General features: G+C 35.4%; 1 protein-coding gene across 3 annotated transcripts in view; it reads right to left on the reverse strand.

Moving 5' to 3' along the window:
- Window positions 1-17,321, reverse strand: part of SMC6 (structural maintenance of chromosomes 6) — a 68,078-nt gene that overhangs the window by 23,552 nt on the left and 27,205 nt on the right. For all 3 annotated transcript variants that reach the window (XR_005372147.1, XM_038560825.1, XM_038560826.1), the window contains 9 exons: window positions 14,707-14,826; window positions 14,506-14,604; window positions 11,365-11,511; window positions 10,987-11,075; window positions 10,649-10,813; window positions 10,092-10,270; window positions 8,642-8,846; window positions 5,435-5,549; window positions 4,051-4,211 (listed from right to left, as the gene is read on the reverse strand). Coding sequence is in view for 2 of the 3 variants with exons in the window: in XM_038560825.1 (XP_038416753.1) it covers window positions 4,051-4,211; window positions 5,435-5,549; window positions 8,642-8,846; window positions 10,092-10,270; window positions 10,649-10,813; window positions 10,987-11,075; window positions 11,365-11,511; window positions 14,506-14,604; window positions 14,707-14,826 (1,280 nt within the window). In the remaining variant the exon portion in view is untranslated. The remainder of the gene's footprint in view (window positions 1-4,050; window positions 4,212-5,434; window positions 5,550-8,641; window positions 8,847-10,091; window positions 10,271-10,648; window positions 10,814-10,986; window positions 11,076-11,364; window positions 11,512-14,505; window positions 14,605-14,706; window positions 14,827-17,321) is intronic.

Genomic DNA, 17,321 nt, shown 5'->3' on the forward strand with positions numbered 1-17,321 from the left:
GATGAAATACTCTGTGCTACTTTGCCAGAATCCTCAAAATCAGAAAAAGACTCAATAAATGTTAGCTGAATAAATGATAAACATGAGGAAAGTAGGAAAATAACTGGTATTTCTGTTAAAAATGGAGCCAGATACAAAAACTTAAGATAGCCCAAGATTTAATAAGAAATATTTATCATACAAATATATACCTTTATTAACAAACAATAATTCCACTAAAAATAAAATATTTACCAAGTAAACAAACTTTGAAACCCAGAGCCTAAATCAAAAATAAGAAAATAAGCACAGACAATATTCTGTTATACAATTTCCTGAATACTTAAAATAAACTTAAGCAATCAACATAATTTATATAAACAAAACTGCTAAATTGTACAACTTCCTTTTTGCATCACAGGATGAATTCTGTGACACACTTTCATATAGTGGTCCTCAGTTTTTAATGAATTTTTACATGGAGCAAGAACCTTTGCCACCTAATCAAACAGGTGCAGTAGCTGAGCTGAGTGTTGTGTGCATCGCTTGCAGGGGATGAACAGAGGCCCCTGAGCTGCCTATCTACACACACCTCAGTATCCAACCCTGACTCTGCTGTGTTTGTCTCCAAAGCACGTGACCCAGTTAGTATTTATATATAGTCTCTCTCCCTCTTCTTAACCTAAGCTCCAGGATTAGAAATTTTTTGTACTTTATTTTGTGCTGTGCCTTGTGCCCAGATCAGGGCCTGGCCATTAAGTACTCATTCAGTACTTGTTTTAAAGAATAAATTTGAAAAACTCACTTTGGAAAATTACATTAAAAATGTTAGAGTACTTTGGCAATTCAAAAATCCACAGGTAAACTTTTTTTTATGATCTCGTATGTAAGCAGTAACTACACCGGAATTATTCTGAGAGCCACCTTATACATTTGTCTTGCAGCTTATGTATACTTTCATCATGGGAAACCACACTGGGATAATCAAACCAAATCAGTACTTGTACTTAAGACCTAAAACCCTCTGCCTATTAAAAAGTCACTGTTCGTTATGAAATTATGAAATACACTATAATCTTTTCGCTTAAATTCTAGAGCTGTTTTTCATCATTAGAAATCTGTCAGTGCTGAGTTAAAGAGGGCACCCTTCATATACTCGGTAGTATGGGGGGAAATCGGGGAATCTTTCTAGTCATTTAGCCATCACTGTTAAATGGTCAACTTATACAAAAATAAAATAATGTTAAATTATGTATTTTTAATAACTATTAAAGCTCATTATACATATTACAAATATTAGTAATTGCTTAATATTATTATTTAAAATCAAACCGTAAATTATATATTAACTTATCAATTATAGTCATTTGGAAGCAACTATTAAGTAATTTAAAAATTTATGTATCCTCTTACTTAGCATTTCCCTTATTAAGAATTTAAGCTATGAAAAAAAAAAAAAAAAAAAAAGAATTTAAGCTATGCACACACTTTCAAAAATATGCCAAGATCCACGTGTGTTCTCCCTGCAGCATGATATAAGAGGAAATGGCAAACACTCCTATGTCATCAACAGCGAACTGGCTAAGCAGCATACTGGTACAGCCATACTGAGAGGTAGTTCTAAATGTCCTGATATGGTATGACTGCCAAGATATAACACTGACAGAAAAAAAGCAAGATGTAGAAACCATATACATACTTATACATAGCACAGTATGGATGAACTTTACACCTAAATGGAAGAAACCAGGCACAAAATGTTGCATTGTATATTTTCATTTATATGAAATATCCAGAATAGTCTAATCCATAAGCAGATTAATGGTTTCCAGGAGTTGGGAATTGTGAAAGTAAAGATTAATGGGTATAGGTGTTCTTTTTAATGTGATAAAAAATGTTCAGGAATTAGCCAACCTTGATGGCTGCACAAGCCTGTGAATGTAATAAAAATCTCTAAATTGTATGCTTTAAAATAGAGTAAATTTTTATAGTATGTGAATTATATCTCAATTTAAAAAGTCACTATAAATGGTACAAAGATATAAACTGTTCTGGAAACATATATAAGAAACTGCTAAACTATTTACTTCTGAAAGAGAGGTAAGAACAGTTTCACTCTGTATACTTTTCTACACTGAACTTTCTCACCATATGCATTATATATTCCCTTTATTAATTGCTTTTTAAAAAGTCAACAAGGACAATGGAGAAATACAATTATAAACTACTTTTGTTTCCCAATTTATACTCTTCTATATTTAAAAAATACTAGTGAATTTTTCTAAACTTCCCAATATCAAGCAACTATCACATTGGTTCAGGTCAAAACAGATGACACAAAAGTCATCTAAATATCATTAGAACTTAGTATATGCTCTTTTTTAAAAATTTTTTTTGAAGAAAATCCAGGAATTTTATTTCCTCCACTGCCTTCATCTCCTTCCAACATTCTTTCAGACTTGACTTTTTTAGCTATTAGCCTTTCTCTCTTTTGAGGTGTTGTTTACATACAATATTACATTAGTCTCAGGTGTACAACACAGTGATTCAAAATGTATATACATTATGAAGCGACCACCAAAATAAATCTAGCAGCTGTCACCAAAGTTGTTAAAATATTATTTATTGTTAATGATATTCCCTATGCTGTACATTACACTTCTATGACTTACTTTTTTTCCAACTGGAAGTCTATACCTTTTAATCTCCTTCCCCCTTTTCAGCCATCTCCTCATCCCTCTCCCCTCTGGAGAGAGACTGTTTAACCACCAGATTGTTCTCCATATTTATGTGTTGGTTTCTGTTTGTTTTGTTCTTAGATTGCACATATAAATGAAATCATACACTATGTCTTTCTCTGACTTACTCAAATTAACATAATACCCAGAACTTGGTATACTTACAATCAATAAAGTTTATCAATGTGGGAAACCTTTAAAAAAAAACCACTGTTCGTCTGGCTCTTAAAACAAAAGATATGTCCCCTACGCATTAATACAAATACTATTAGCCAAAAAATGAAGCTAAGTATCAACTTGAAACCTTTAGCACTAAAATGTTAGAATCAGAGATTACAATTTGCTGCTGAGGTATACTTACAATCTTTTCCAAAAGTGCCTTACTTCTTTTTTTTTTTTTTTTAAAGACTTAGGACACAAATACCCTATCAAAGAGACTCAGTGACAAATGTGGGGTTGGTTAGTGCCAGGCCACCAAGTTGCTGGTCATCCAATTTTTTTCTGTTGCTAAGTAAGAAGTTTTACCAAACTTTCTGACTGATATCCATTATGGCTATTTTTCTTTATGCTGCTTGTCATAGTCACACAAAAATGACTAAAATTATTCGAAAGCAAGAGATTTCAACAAAACTCTCATTTCCCCTACACCTGCAAGTCATTTAGACTTTCACTTTTACTCACTTTTCTTAGGTGTTTATTTTAGATAAGTTCTAAGTCCTTCTACTGAAAGCCTTGCAGGTCACTAATTTAGTTCCAACCTATCAATCTGTTAACTGAATTAGTTTTGTTAGAAAATCATGTTTTTTTTGGTACCAAAAATATTTTCTGCCATGTTTATGAATTTCATTAAATACACTGACTAGTTTTTGTTCAACTTCTCACTTTGTCTCCTCTGGCAGCTCTATTTTTCTAGATATGTGTTCTAATTGTGCCAAATGGCCTTCTTAGAACAGTGCAACTCAAAATACAGTCAGAGACACAATACAGAACTTGAGCCAGAATGTAAACCAACACACCTAAACTCTCACTGAGCAGAGTCAGAGCTAAATGACAGGACAGTGGTATAGCTGATGTATATTCTGAATTCAGCTCCTATCTCCTTGCAAATCAGCTGGTCAAGGGAACACACTTCGTGCTCTTAGCAAATACGATCGTCAAAGTAATGATGGAAAACAACCATCAACCCAGAATTCTACATCTAACTAAATGATCTTTTAAGCCTGAACAGATCACTCACAATCCTTCACTGAAATAACTAATGGAGTAATATGATGGGAACCAAACCCTACAAAAAGCAGTAGGAATGCCAAAATAACGCTATACTGACACTAACCTTATCTCAGAATCCACATCTTTGCTTAGGAATTTAGGTCTTGTATTTTCAGATGAATAGTAACGTCCTGCAAAGACTTGGTCACCATCAGCAGTAAAAGCTTCTCTACAATTCTTGGGTGGCTTTTGAGATTGCATTACTGCACGAGCTACAGAATTATTCTGAAAAATAAGGGGAAAAAATATTTTTGAAGTTATGCCATAGCATTTCTGATACACAATTTCAGAATGTTACCTATCATTATTTTAAGATTCAAGTATTTCTTATTTAAACATTTATTTAAACATAAGTAAAATAATTCCAGAAAGTTAAATAAGAGTTTGAAAATCAACTCTCAAGATGCAAAGAATTAAAACTACTGACAGTCTTTAGGACAGAGTAAGCAATGCTTTATGAGAAATTGATTTAAGTTCTAATATTACTATCCATTAAAATTAAAAATTTTAGTACATTTTTAGTACATTAATTAGTACATTAAGTACATTTCCACATGAAAATATTTACTTTAGGCCAGAGTTCATACAAATCTTACTTTTTCTAAATAACTTTTACAGCCTGAAAAAAAAAGATGTCAGTGAACAGCAAATTGCAATAAAAGATTAATATGCTGAATTATGTGAGGAAAGCCTGGAAATAAGCCCTAGAAGTTAAAAGGGCATCAGGCTTAATGGAGGCCTATCTATCCTCTGGGGACAGGCAAGAGATCTTCATTATTTTCTTTCAAGTATCCTTCTAACATGTAAGTGAGCAAAGCCCACAAATAATTACAATATGACCTTGCAACAACTGTATATACATTTAAATTACTGATACGATTACTTCTCCCTTACCATTAATGAGAAAAACAAACTCTACATTTGTTTTGATTAGATATGTTTTGAATTTCCTGTTCTTTCTCAGTAAATTTATGCCAATGAAGATCTAATCCAAGAATACACAGATGAAGAGTAAATACTGATCTTTTTACTATACTTTCAAAGTTTTGATAAAAGAACTCATAAAATATTGAGTATTTGTTTAAAAACAAAATAATACACATATAAAAGGGTAAATAAAAAATGAATTTGGTAGCCAATCCATAAACAAAAAGAATAAACAACATAGAATAAGAATAAACAACAAAAAAATTATAGCATCATTCACCAAAATAGTATGTATTTGTGAAACATTTACTGAGGAATAGCCAGAAGTATAAAGATCCCCTAGGCAGAAAATGCATAAACCAACCAGCTCTGTATTATTCTATGGTTTCCTATGAGGTAAAAGTACAGTAGTAAAACATATTAATACCTCTATAATACAGAATGGGAATAGGAATTTATATAACCAATCCAGTTCTGAAAATTTAAAAGTAATATAAAATTCAGCAAGCATCCTATCTTACTTTGATCAGAAGCACTGTCTCTATGCTTCTCATGTCAATCAGGCTGTTTGCAACTACTGCATTATCTATTTCTAAAGCTGTCAGGACTGTTGGAAACTCTGGATGATAAGCAGCTCTAGGAGACAAAAATATATAAGTATTAATTTATCAAACTTTAATTTTATACATATATCTTTTTAATATGTGACTGGATAAGACAATGGAAAATATAACATTTGAAAACATCTGTTAATAGGTTTAAAGAACAAACATTTATATTAAGTGCTAGGTACTCTAAGAATATTATGAATAATATTAGCCCATTTGATCCTCATAATAACCATGGGATTGATAATATTATTCTCTAATTTAAAGGAGTTTGTTCTTAAGATGGAGGAGGCAAAACACTGACCTAGGATGTTTCAAAAGGAGAGAAGTCAACGTAGTAGGAAAGTTTAAGGTTCAGGAGAGAGTTGAAATAATTAAAAATAACAGTTCAACAAATCAGTTGGCAAGAAAGCATACAATTCAGAGACTACATAGAATAACAACTTTAGAGAAAAAGAGCATCTCTTCTGCTGAGCAGGATAGGATGTGCACAGCACACAGACACAGTTATGGGTAGCCAGCACACTGAGCAGTTCAGCAGCCTGTACTTCAAGGGGAATAAAGCCATCTTTATAGGAAAGGAAACACTTCCTAGTATTTCCTGGGGAGCTATACACTTTTCCAGGCTCCTCTTTTGAGTTTGTCTAACTAATGTGAGCTTAATGTGTCTAACTAATGTGAGCCTGATTCATTTTAATATTCCAATGGTGTTTTATTCTTCCTTTCTACATTAAAGTAACATGCCCAAACATGCGTTTGAACTGCAATATGTACTGATAAAGTTCTTCACAAAAAAGTCACTCCTCCAAAATGTCTGTAGACAGCTGAAGTTGAGAGAGTATTAAATGTACCCAACTTGTCAATATTCTGTCAACACCTAAAAGTAACATCCAACTTCTTCTACTAGAACTCCACCAACTTGAACTGCCTAATACCAAACTGCTCTGAAAGGCAAACATGGAGTTTGTCATGCCCTGGAGCTGCTCCATTAACCTTGAACTTCCCACGATTTACAGCTAGAGCCTTCCCAGCTGACCATGCCTTATTAAAACTGCTAACTGCATCCAGCAGATCTATGGAGGCTTGCAGGCCTCACTTTCTTCGCCTCCAGCCTAGGCCTCATGGTCAATCAATGAACTACTTTCCAAGTAGCACTTTTTTCAGTTGATTCCCTCTTCTTCTATAATATCTACCCATTCTAAAAAATTCTAATGTAGTATTAACCCAACAGTATACATTCTCTACCTATTAAAAAGCCAAAAATCCTGTGGTCACCACGAGTGTTTGAATCCTGAGTGGATGTTGGTTCAGTTTCCTCTCTCACTCTCCCAAACCTACCTAACTCCTGAGGCCCTCTTTCACAGCACACCGATTCACCTATTTCAAAGAAGTGACATCATGCTGCACAAATGGAGCTCACTCTGCACCCCATCACAGGAGGTGATACATTGCTGGGAGACTGCAAATACAATCACTGGGAAACACAGTGTGCCAGTAGGGCAGTGCCAGGCATTCCTATTCATGGGAGTCCACACACAAATCATGGAGCAGTCCCAACAGCTGTTCAGGACCCTGTTCCTGGTTCCCAAAGGACAGTGCTGGTATAGGAGGATATTCCTCACAGAAGTCAATCTCTCATAGCAATATCCCAGGGATAGTTTCCAAGGCCCCTGTAGGGAAACGCCCAATTGCAAGTCACCATATTGGCATTCTACCAAGCACTCAAGTTCTCTCACTCTAGATGCAACTAACCTGACAGGGGTCATTTTTTACCATAACCAATGTTGTCTGGTAGCACAACTGAAATTTCACTTTTGTCAGGATTTAGAAATCAGGAATCAAAGTTAGAAACTAATGTAAGGCCAAATTTTCATGCACACTGGGAAAACCGTTTACCTCTAACTCCCAAATACTTATTTCTAACCTAAAAGCTCAAAGTTGACAATTCTACAATAGGACTTATCCAATATTGACAAATCCACTTTTACTGCACTTTTTCTAAACCAATTACTAGCACAACAGCTCAGTAGTCACTTCAGCCAAAGACCTAATGGTTACCCTCAATTCTTTCATTCTCTTACATTTAAGTAAAAAGTTTTATTGATTTCTTCCTAAATAATGGTTTTATTATTTTTTTAAAGATTTAAGTATTTATTGGAGAGAGAAAAAGCACATACTTATGCACAAAACAATGAGAGGGGCAGAAAGGGAGAGAGAGAATCCTAAGCAGAATTCCTGCTAAGAGTGGAACTCAACACAGGGCTTGATCTCACAACCCTGAGATCGTAACTTGAGCTGAAACCAAGAGTCAGATGCACAACCAGCTGAGCCACCCAGGCACTCCCTAAATACTGCTTTTAATCTGCCCTTGCTATCTATAACGCAAACACTATTTTTCGCGGAATAATTTATGTCATGGCTCTATGCATTTTGCACATAGAATTCTATTTGCTTAAAAGGCAGTTAACCCGTCACTTGACAAATTCATCAGGTCTGAAGAATGATCACTTTTCCTCTTTTCTCTAATTTCTTCGCTAACCTACCAACATATAATTACTCTCTCATCTGAGCTACATATGCATTCTGTGATCCAATTTTACCAAAGCTGACAAAGAATGAAAGAGAAAATACGTATTATATTTGGAAGTAAAGTGATTAGCCAGTCAGCAGTTAGCAAAGAGGCTGGTTTAAGTACGGTGCCCTTGAGAAAATTTTTTAGGGTCATCAAAGAAAATGACCACAGCTCTTTATGGAATCTGCAAAGCACCGTAAGAGTTGAACTGTAAGTACTCAGTGCCAAAGCTCTTCTTTAGTATCCCTACCCCCACATTCCCCTTAATTTGCTGTGGTCTGTATCACTTTCTATAATTCTATGCCCCACCACATCTCTTCCACTGTACTGGCTCCCACCACAGACCTCATGTAAGGAGCTCAAGGGCAGGGAACATGTCTTAATTAGCTATGTATCTCCAGTACCTAGACTGAAGTTAAAGAAGTGGCTTGATGAAATTTCATAAATCAGTACTATAGATTTAGTTAACATAAAAATGTCTTAATTCTTTCTTATCTTGGACATGATTAAGCAAAACCAGAAATGGCATTTAGCTACTGATGCCTCACCTGTGTCTTACGTCATACATCTCATTCCGAAACTCAGAAACTATTATCTGTGGCCGTGAGGTCCCTCGTGAATAAAACCTTTCCATCAGTGCCTGGAGAACTCTTTCATCGGCATGGTTATGGCAACAATAGGCCTGCAGAAGTCCTTTCAAGCAAGATTCAATAGCCAAAGCAAGTTCAGGGTCGCGAAGATGAATGCAAGCTCCTAAAAGTGAGAGAAAATTGTGAAAAGGCCCATAAATATTTTGAAATATTAATGTAAATATCTTTTTATAATAGTTTATAAATGACGTCCAAAGTATTTTCATATAAAGAAGCTTACATGACATTACAGATCTTATGTTAACTAAATGTGAGATCCCCATATATCCATTGGATACACTGGGGAGAAAACCCATCAAATCCTGTGAAAAGAACTGCCTCACTCACTCCAGTGTAAATGAACAGATGTTTTTCTATGGAAGTGTATATTATTCCAGGCTCTGAATGGCATTTTGAAAAGGAAACCAAACTCTTTATAGATTCTTTATTATTTTCTGTAAAACTGATTAATACTGAAATTTTAGAAACAGAGAGAAAATGCCTCATCTGTTGATCCCGGTATAGAGGTCCGTAGCATTTACATGAAGAGACCTTACTGTAACACTTAACACCGTGTATAATGCTGTACTTACACAGTAATACCTTGCTTTAGCAACAATACATATTTCTATTAACAGCATCATTTTCACTTAATGATATTACAGAATTAGAGATAACTTCTCAGGAGAATTCAACAAATATTTTTTTAATCATATATATATATATATATATATATATGAATAATTCAATAAACCCAGGTTTTCCACTTGAAAAGGACTTTTTTTTTAAGGTTTTATTTATTTATTCATGAGAGTAGAGACATAGAGAGGCAGAGACATAAGCTTCCTTCAGGGAGACCGATGTGGGACTTGATCCCGGGATCACGCCCTGAGCCTAAGGCAGACACTCAACCACTGAGTCACCCAGGTGTCCCTGAAAAGGACTTAAAAACAATGTTGTCCTACCTTAATAGAAACTAAGAAAAGATATTTTATAAAGGTGACACAAAACGCAGGTGGTGAGGGTTCTTCTGACTGTACTACTATGTCACTGGATTTTCCAACTAATCAATTATTTCCAACTAATTAATATTCAAATTAGCTCATTTATTTATTCATTTACTTAGGGGAAAAAATCAGATTATTCAACCCTATAGATACCTTTTTTCCCCTAAGTTCTCTTGCTTTCGGTTACTTTATGCTTTAAAAATAAAGGGAAATTATAAAGTGATTTTTATCATTATTTCTTAAAATATAATTAAAATCCACATATAATTATGCACCTCTTACATAGATTCAGAAGATCTTTTCCTGAAAATAAAATCTTATTTTTAAAGTTTCCTATATCCTAAGCAAATGGTGACAAATACCTAAAGGACCCACAGGTTTACAGGTAAAATGCCCACGCCTGTAGGCATCATCTATTGCTTCAAGAAGGGCTGGAACATGAGGGCCAAATCTTTTTAGTCGATCAGTTTTACTATCTTTCAATTCTTTCAGTTGCCTCTGATTATAGCTCAGTGTATGCTTCACATCTAATTCTTCCCTCCTAAAAAAAGCAGAAAAACAGAAGAGATATGTGATACTGTTATACAGAAATATCCAGCCTTTCCCTCTAACACCTGCATGCCAGTGAATGACTCGGCTAACTAAAGACGAAATTGAAAATGACTGTGTTACTAGAGAAAGTCTCAAGTCCTCAAAACTTAGCATGAAAATAATGATGCCACAGGGATGAGGACTAGAAATCTCAGAAATTGTCCAGCTCTACAAGTGTTAGAAAACTCTGAGAAAGGTAATTTTAAATATTTTCTCAATACAAGAAACAGCAACCACAACAAAACATATTGTCTCTCTTCATATAAAGACCAAACCACATTATTTTCAAATCATTGAAAAAAATCATTCTAAGGTCGTTGAAACTTACTTAATTCTGATCCGTTCTTCTTTGTCCTTTTCTATGGCTTGCTGAAACTGCTCAATCTCTTGATTGATTGAGCTTTCTTGATCCTGCAAGGCCTTTACTCTCTCTTTTAACCAAGATATTTTTTTTTGCCTTTCCAATCGTTCAGGTTCCAAAGATTGATCGGTACTAATAGTAAATAACCCAAAGTAGAAAATGTTACATGGAAAATTGAACATTTAAAAAATACAAAGCAATGTGATAAAATTCCTTTAGAAACAATATGGAAAATACTCCATATTTCACTGAGTTCACTGTATTAAAATGAGGTAATCATGAACTTGGCCAAGTAACCATCTTACCTTTTCTTTAGTTCTTCAATTCTTTTGCAAAGCTGCTCATCATCTTTCATTAATGCTTTATACTCATTTAGAGAACGATTATATAAAACCTAACAAAAAAATCAGACACACTTTGGTAAGATAAAATATATATATACACCCCATTCAAATCCACTTTTGCCAAATCTTCAAATCAGAAGATTTTGCTAAATATATGCAAAAGTATTTTTTTTAAATAAAGTACTTAAACAGCCATATGAAACCATTACATTTTTTGAAGTCTGAAAGTAGCACAGATTTCTAACGAATCACAAAACCTCTACTTTTAAAAGTAAATGGACAGTATTTTATATTTGATCTGAAGTATTTAATATTCCAGGTTGGAAAAATTTCTCTCACCTCAGCTTCATTATAGACCCTTTTCTTAGCAGTAACGTCTGTCTTCAATGCCATACATTCTGGTGCTCGTGCATTTGTCTCTTGACTTATCTTTTCCAGTTTATCTTGAATATCTTTGTATTTTTTTTCTGCTTCATTAAGTCTAACCTTTAAGAAAATAACATTGTTAAGAGTGGATTTTACTTTTCTTCAATAAACAGGAAAAAAAATTTAAATTATAATATAGCAAATAGCAAACTTAGTTTCACTCAGACTAAATAATCTCAAAACATTAGGGAGGCAAACATAATTATATAAAATACTAAAATATAATTTTTAATTCCACATTTAGTTATCCAACAAACATGCTATCTTCTGAGGATATAAAGATAGAGTAACAATGGTCTGCAAGTAACACAATTAAAGGGAGACAGACACAATTTAACAGCAGAACAGATTGCTTAAATTGATTATACGGTTTGGTTACAATAATGCTTAAGCTTGCTATGTCTATTTATAATCATGGAAGCACAGAGAAAGAACCCCAGAGGTCTGCCAGAACAAGTGAATGCCTTCAAAGCAGCAGCAGCATTTGAACAGAGACTAGAAAGATTAATCCAAATGTACCAAGAGAAAAGCTGGGGAAAGGTGTTAGAGGCAGATGGGAAATCATGTAGAAAGTCAATAATAACACTACTTTTGAAAATGAAAATACTTGGAGCTTAAACTGAGAGTGTAGTGGTGGGAGCTGAGCCGGAAGTGTGGAAGAGCCAGAACTCCCTGAAAATCAGCTTACAACTTAACCCTCCAGATTACAGAGAGAAAAGACATGACCAAATCTGTACATCAAATCACTTTGGAAGCACATACAGGGTGGAGGGGAAATTAAAGGAAACAATTGGAGTGTAAAGAGTTAACATTCTGGAGCGAAATGAATTTGAAACCAAAATGGGGCACTGACAATAGGAATGGATTAGGAGACTAATATGAGAGCTATCAGGATCAGGGATCAGCAAACGTTTTCCAGAAAGAGCTAGAGAGTGTAGTAGACACTATTTCTTCACATTCCTTCTACTTAATAGTCATTCTATAATCTATCACCATGCAAAATACATGAATGGTTAAAATCTATCACCATGTCAAAATACATGACATGGTAGGAAGGATACAAATAAAAAATAAGATAGTTCTTACCCTCCAGAAATTTACCATTTACTATATAGAGTGCCCAAATGCTTAAGAGGGGCAAAGGCCTGCAGAACTAAAGAATCACCCCGCCTCAAAATCCTCCTTTTCCCATTTGAAAAAAAGTGAACATTACTCAAAATGGATTCCATTTTTATTATTTTTTTAATTTAATAAACAATATTTTATTTTGAAGTAATCTCTACACCAAACATGGGACTCAAATTTATAACCCCAAGATCAAGAGTCATATTCTCTATTAGCTGAGCCAGCCAGGGGCCCCTGGATTCCATTTTTAGGTTGGAGTTCAAGTAGAAAAGTAACTTGCGTCTTCCTCTATGACAAGCTAAGAAATGAGAATGGGGAAAAAAATTCCAGAATATTCTCACAGAAATGAAAATCTGAAGTGAGAAAAGGTGGGTGGGGTTGAACTTCCATTTACCACCTGAAGAGGTAGTAAGAAATTTGGCCTATTTCTGTTATTTTTACATATTTATCTCCTACTTTTAATAGATTAATAACATAAAACTTTTTTTTTAAAGGTTTTATTTATTTATTCATGAGACACACAGAGAGAGAGAGGCAGAGACATAGGCAGAGGGAAGAAGCAGACTCCCTGCAGGGAGCCTGATGTGGACTCGATCCCAGGACCCCGGGATCACGCCCTGAGCCGAAGGCAGATGCTCATCCGCTGAGCCACCTAGGCATCCCAATATAACATAACACTTAAAGGGGAAAAAAAATATCCGCTTAATTTGAAAAAGAAAGGTGGGGAAGATTACATTCTATACTATAAATTAAGCCTGGGGCCCCAAAGCACTTGAATAGAACAGAATACTAAGAGGTATATTAGCCACACTGAATAGCTGGGGCTCCTATAAAAATGAAAAAGCTAAGAGTTTAGCTCTGTCATACCTCTGGCATGACAAAATGCAAGGACTTATGCATTGTGGGCTATATACCCTTGTGAAATACTGGAAAAAAAAACACTCAAGTTCAAATTTTAAATTGGTGAATTATATGGTGTATGAATTCTATTTCAATAAAGCCGTTAAAAAAAGAATGAAAAGGTGAGTATAAACAGTGGATCTGCAATATGATAAAAAGGTCAATGTGGACACACCACTAACAGAAAATTACTGCTTTTATTTACCATTCAGCCAACTTCTACCTTTAGGCCCCAGTGGAAGACTCTTGAATCTTATATAAATAAATAACAGTTTCCACCTAGGCTCTTGGATTGAAATTAACCTTAACAGACCTAACAACTTGTTCCATTTGTGTTCCACCTACACAAAATCTTCTGATGGTTCTGGGCCCTAAAACTTCCCCAGTTCCCTGGAAATTCTAGGCATTGTGCTCAGTTTTGAAGTGTCATACTTCATGGTACTCAGCTGACTATTATCATAGCACCTCAAGACTTTTTATCTTGAACATAAGAGTAGAAGCTTCATGTTGTAGCATCTTTAGTTGGTAAGGAAGTACCACTGTCCACATGCATGAGTTTAAAGTGTTATATCACTGGGCTCAACTGGCTGATCACATACAAACACAACACACTTTAAAAGAGAGTTGCCAGGGAGCCTGGGTGGCTCAGTCGGTTGAATGTCTGATTCTTGATTTTGGCTCAGTTCACAATCTTGGGGTCGAGAGATCAAGCCCTGCTTTGGACTCAATGCTGAATGAGGAGTCTGCTTAAGATGTTCACTCCCCCTCTCTCTTTGCCCCTCCCCCTGCCTGTTATGCTCTCTGTAATCCCCCACCCCTCCTGGATAAATAAAATCTTTAAAAAAAATAATAAAATCAAAAAGAATTGCCACGATAGTACTTGAAGAAAAATTTAGGTCAGTTCATTTGAGTAATAAATTCAAACACAAATATATAAGTTGAAACTGCTACTTTTGTAGGTCTTTTAAAATAGTCTAATATCAGTAATCGCATGATTTAACTTACTAAATCTGTATTTTAAAAAATTACCTGCTGTTCTTCCATCTTCCTGTCAAGTCTAGCAGCACGATCTTCCCCAATTTTGATATTATCTCTAATAGCATTCAACTGTTTTTCAATTTCATTGACCTACAAAGAAATTATACAGTAAATCATGTGTAAGAGTAACTGTAACCAAATATTTTCTACATATTAAAAGCATAAATGAATAGGTCATAAAGTAAAAATTACCACTGCCCAGGCCATTTCATGTTTCAAGTATTCTAAATTAGTTTTCATTGTACTTAAACCAGCAATACTTTGAAAACGTTCTTCTTTCTCCAAACACTGGCGTTTCAGTTCAGTAAGTCGCTTAGAAAAAGAAAAAAGGATATATTTCTTATTAACATTGAAAAGACAGACATTTTACAAATGTATTTCTTTTGAATGCACTATCTTAACAGGTAGTTATAAAGATATGCAAGGAAATGACTTAAGGTGAAAATAAAAATATTTGGTTCTTTGGTATACTTTTACTAAGTGAATTATTTTCTTAATTTCTGTATTATAAGGATGGCCAGAAACTCTTCAAATGAAGATCAAAGGTTTGATCTTAAAAGATCTTAAAACCTTAAACTTTAAAAGATCTCACAAGTATAGACAAATCATAAAACTTAGTTTCCCATTTCTCTTGACTCCATATCTAATAGACTAGTTATGTTCTTTTGGGCAAAGTATACCCAGTACTCATTCCAAAGATAATGGAAGACACAGAAGAAATTTATTTCTAAAAGCCCAATAAGATCGAATCCCATGTCGGGCTCCCAGTGCATGGAGCCTGCTTCTCCCTCTGCCTATGTCTCTGCCTCTCTCTCTCACTGTGTGCCTATCACAAATAAAATAAATAAATAAATAAATAAATGCCCAATAAGTTTTTAATTTAATTTTAAAAAATTAAAAAAAAAATAAATATATATATATAAAAGTAGGTTCCACACCCAGTGTGGAGCCCAACACAAGGTCCAAACTCACAACCCTGAGACCAAGACTGAACCGAGATTAAGACCCAACTGACTGAGTCAGGTAACCTAAGTTAGAATTTTAAAAATCTAAGTTCTCCCTTAATAATAAATCAGGAGTGTCTGGGTGGCTCAGTCGCTTAAGCTTCTACTTCTCGATTTTGGCTGAGATCAAGAGATCAAGCATTGGCCTCCCTTCCCCCCTACCACATCAAGCTCAGTGATGGGTGTGGAGCCTGCTTGAGATTCTCTCACTTCCTCTGCTCCTCCCTCACTTGCTTGCTGGCACAGGCAGACTCTCTCTCAAAAAATTAAAATAATAATAAAATCATTCAACAAGTAACAAATATAATGACATCAGAATAGCTTCTAAAGTGCCTCTACATTTTAGATTCTGTACACCTGGGTAGATGGCCTCTCCCCCTCACTCGTGCTTACCATCTTCAAGGAGGCCTCATACTGTAGATCTAATGCATCCCTACCAGTCACTTTCCCATTCTCCAGGATTATTTCAATCCATTATCATTCTCTTCAAGCCTCATACATCCCCACCACCCTAATCCCTCACTCATTCTCCTTCCCTCCTCCTTCAGGGAATTTAGTGGCCAGCAGAGGACACTGTCTCCAACTTCCAATGACCTCACTTACAAATCTGAAACAGGAGGAGGTAGCTTCCTGACACTGAAGTCAGGAAGTCTAGCCCCCATCCCCTACCCACAGATTTTGGATCTGACCACCAGGTTCTGCCTTCTCAGGAAGTCTGAATTAATTCATTTTTCATCCCTATCTTTTCATCTTTGTTTCCACTTGGCCCTCTCCACTGACTCCCTTCCATTATCACGTTTAAATCTTCACTTCTCTTTCCCGTTCACAAATAAAACCGCCACTACCCAACCTTGGGTACCTCCTCCTCCTCTTTCCCTCTAAGTTTCCTTAAAGTTATCTCTCTCTCTCTTTTCCATTTCCTCACATTTTCAGCTCCACAAATCTGATTTCCGTTTTCACTACTCCTGAAACTTGTCTTGCCACAGGCCTCTATGCAGATTATGTCAGTAAATACAGGGACTATTTGTCAAACCCTCTGGCGCCTGCCACTCAGAATATCACAGAATTGTGACTACTGCCTTCTCACATTCTCTTCTCTTGGCCTCTATGGTTTCTGTGAACATTTTTCATGGTTCAGGCCTGGACTTTCCTGTCCTCTTTAAGCAATTTAAGTCATTCCCACAGCTTATACACCAACAACACATTGATGAATCCCAAATTTGTACTGAAGCCAGACTTCTACATTCCTCACTCCTCTATTCAATTGGATGTTTTATAAGAACCTCAAAACCAATGTGTTCAAAGTGAAATTCATCACTTTCAAAAGAAGAAAAAAAGAAAAGAAAGACTGGCTCCCTCGTCCCAAGACTCCTATCTTCAGAAACTCAGTCTATTGCTCAGGTCAATGATCTGGAGGTCATTTGGTCACCCTTGTTATCTGTCTCAACTTCACCCCTCCCTGTCCCACTTAACACCTGCTCAAATCATTTCAAAACTCTTTTCTCCACTACTACTGCTAACTTATGCTATCATCATCTGGACGATTGTTAACACTTTCTTTATTGATCTTTCTATGTTAGTTCTTCCCTTACAGCAATTCACTCTCTTCCACAGCAGAGTAATCTACCAATCATCCACTTTCATGTGTTCAACTGCTCTTAGGTTTATAAAGTCCTCTATGTTCTGGCTTCTTCTTTCTCACTCTTGTGCTCTTCACTCTATCCAATCTGGAATTCTTTCAACTTTCTGAGAGCACCATATACTCTCTTGCCCAAGATGCTGCGATTCTTATTCCTAGGAACA

The sequence above is a fragment of the Canis lupus genome, chromosome 17 (genome assembly GCF_011100685.1).
Source record: "Canis lupus familiaris isolate Mischka breed German Shepherd chromosome 17, alternate assembly UU_Cfam_GSD_1.0, whole genome shotgun sequence".
Taxonomy (NCBI): Eukaryota; Metazoa; Chordata; class Mammalia; order Carnivora; family Canidae; genus Canis; species Canis lupus.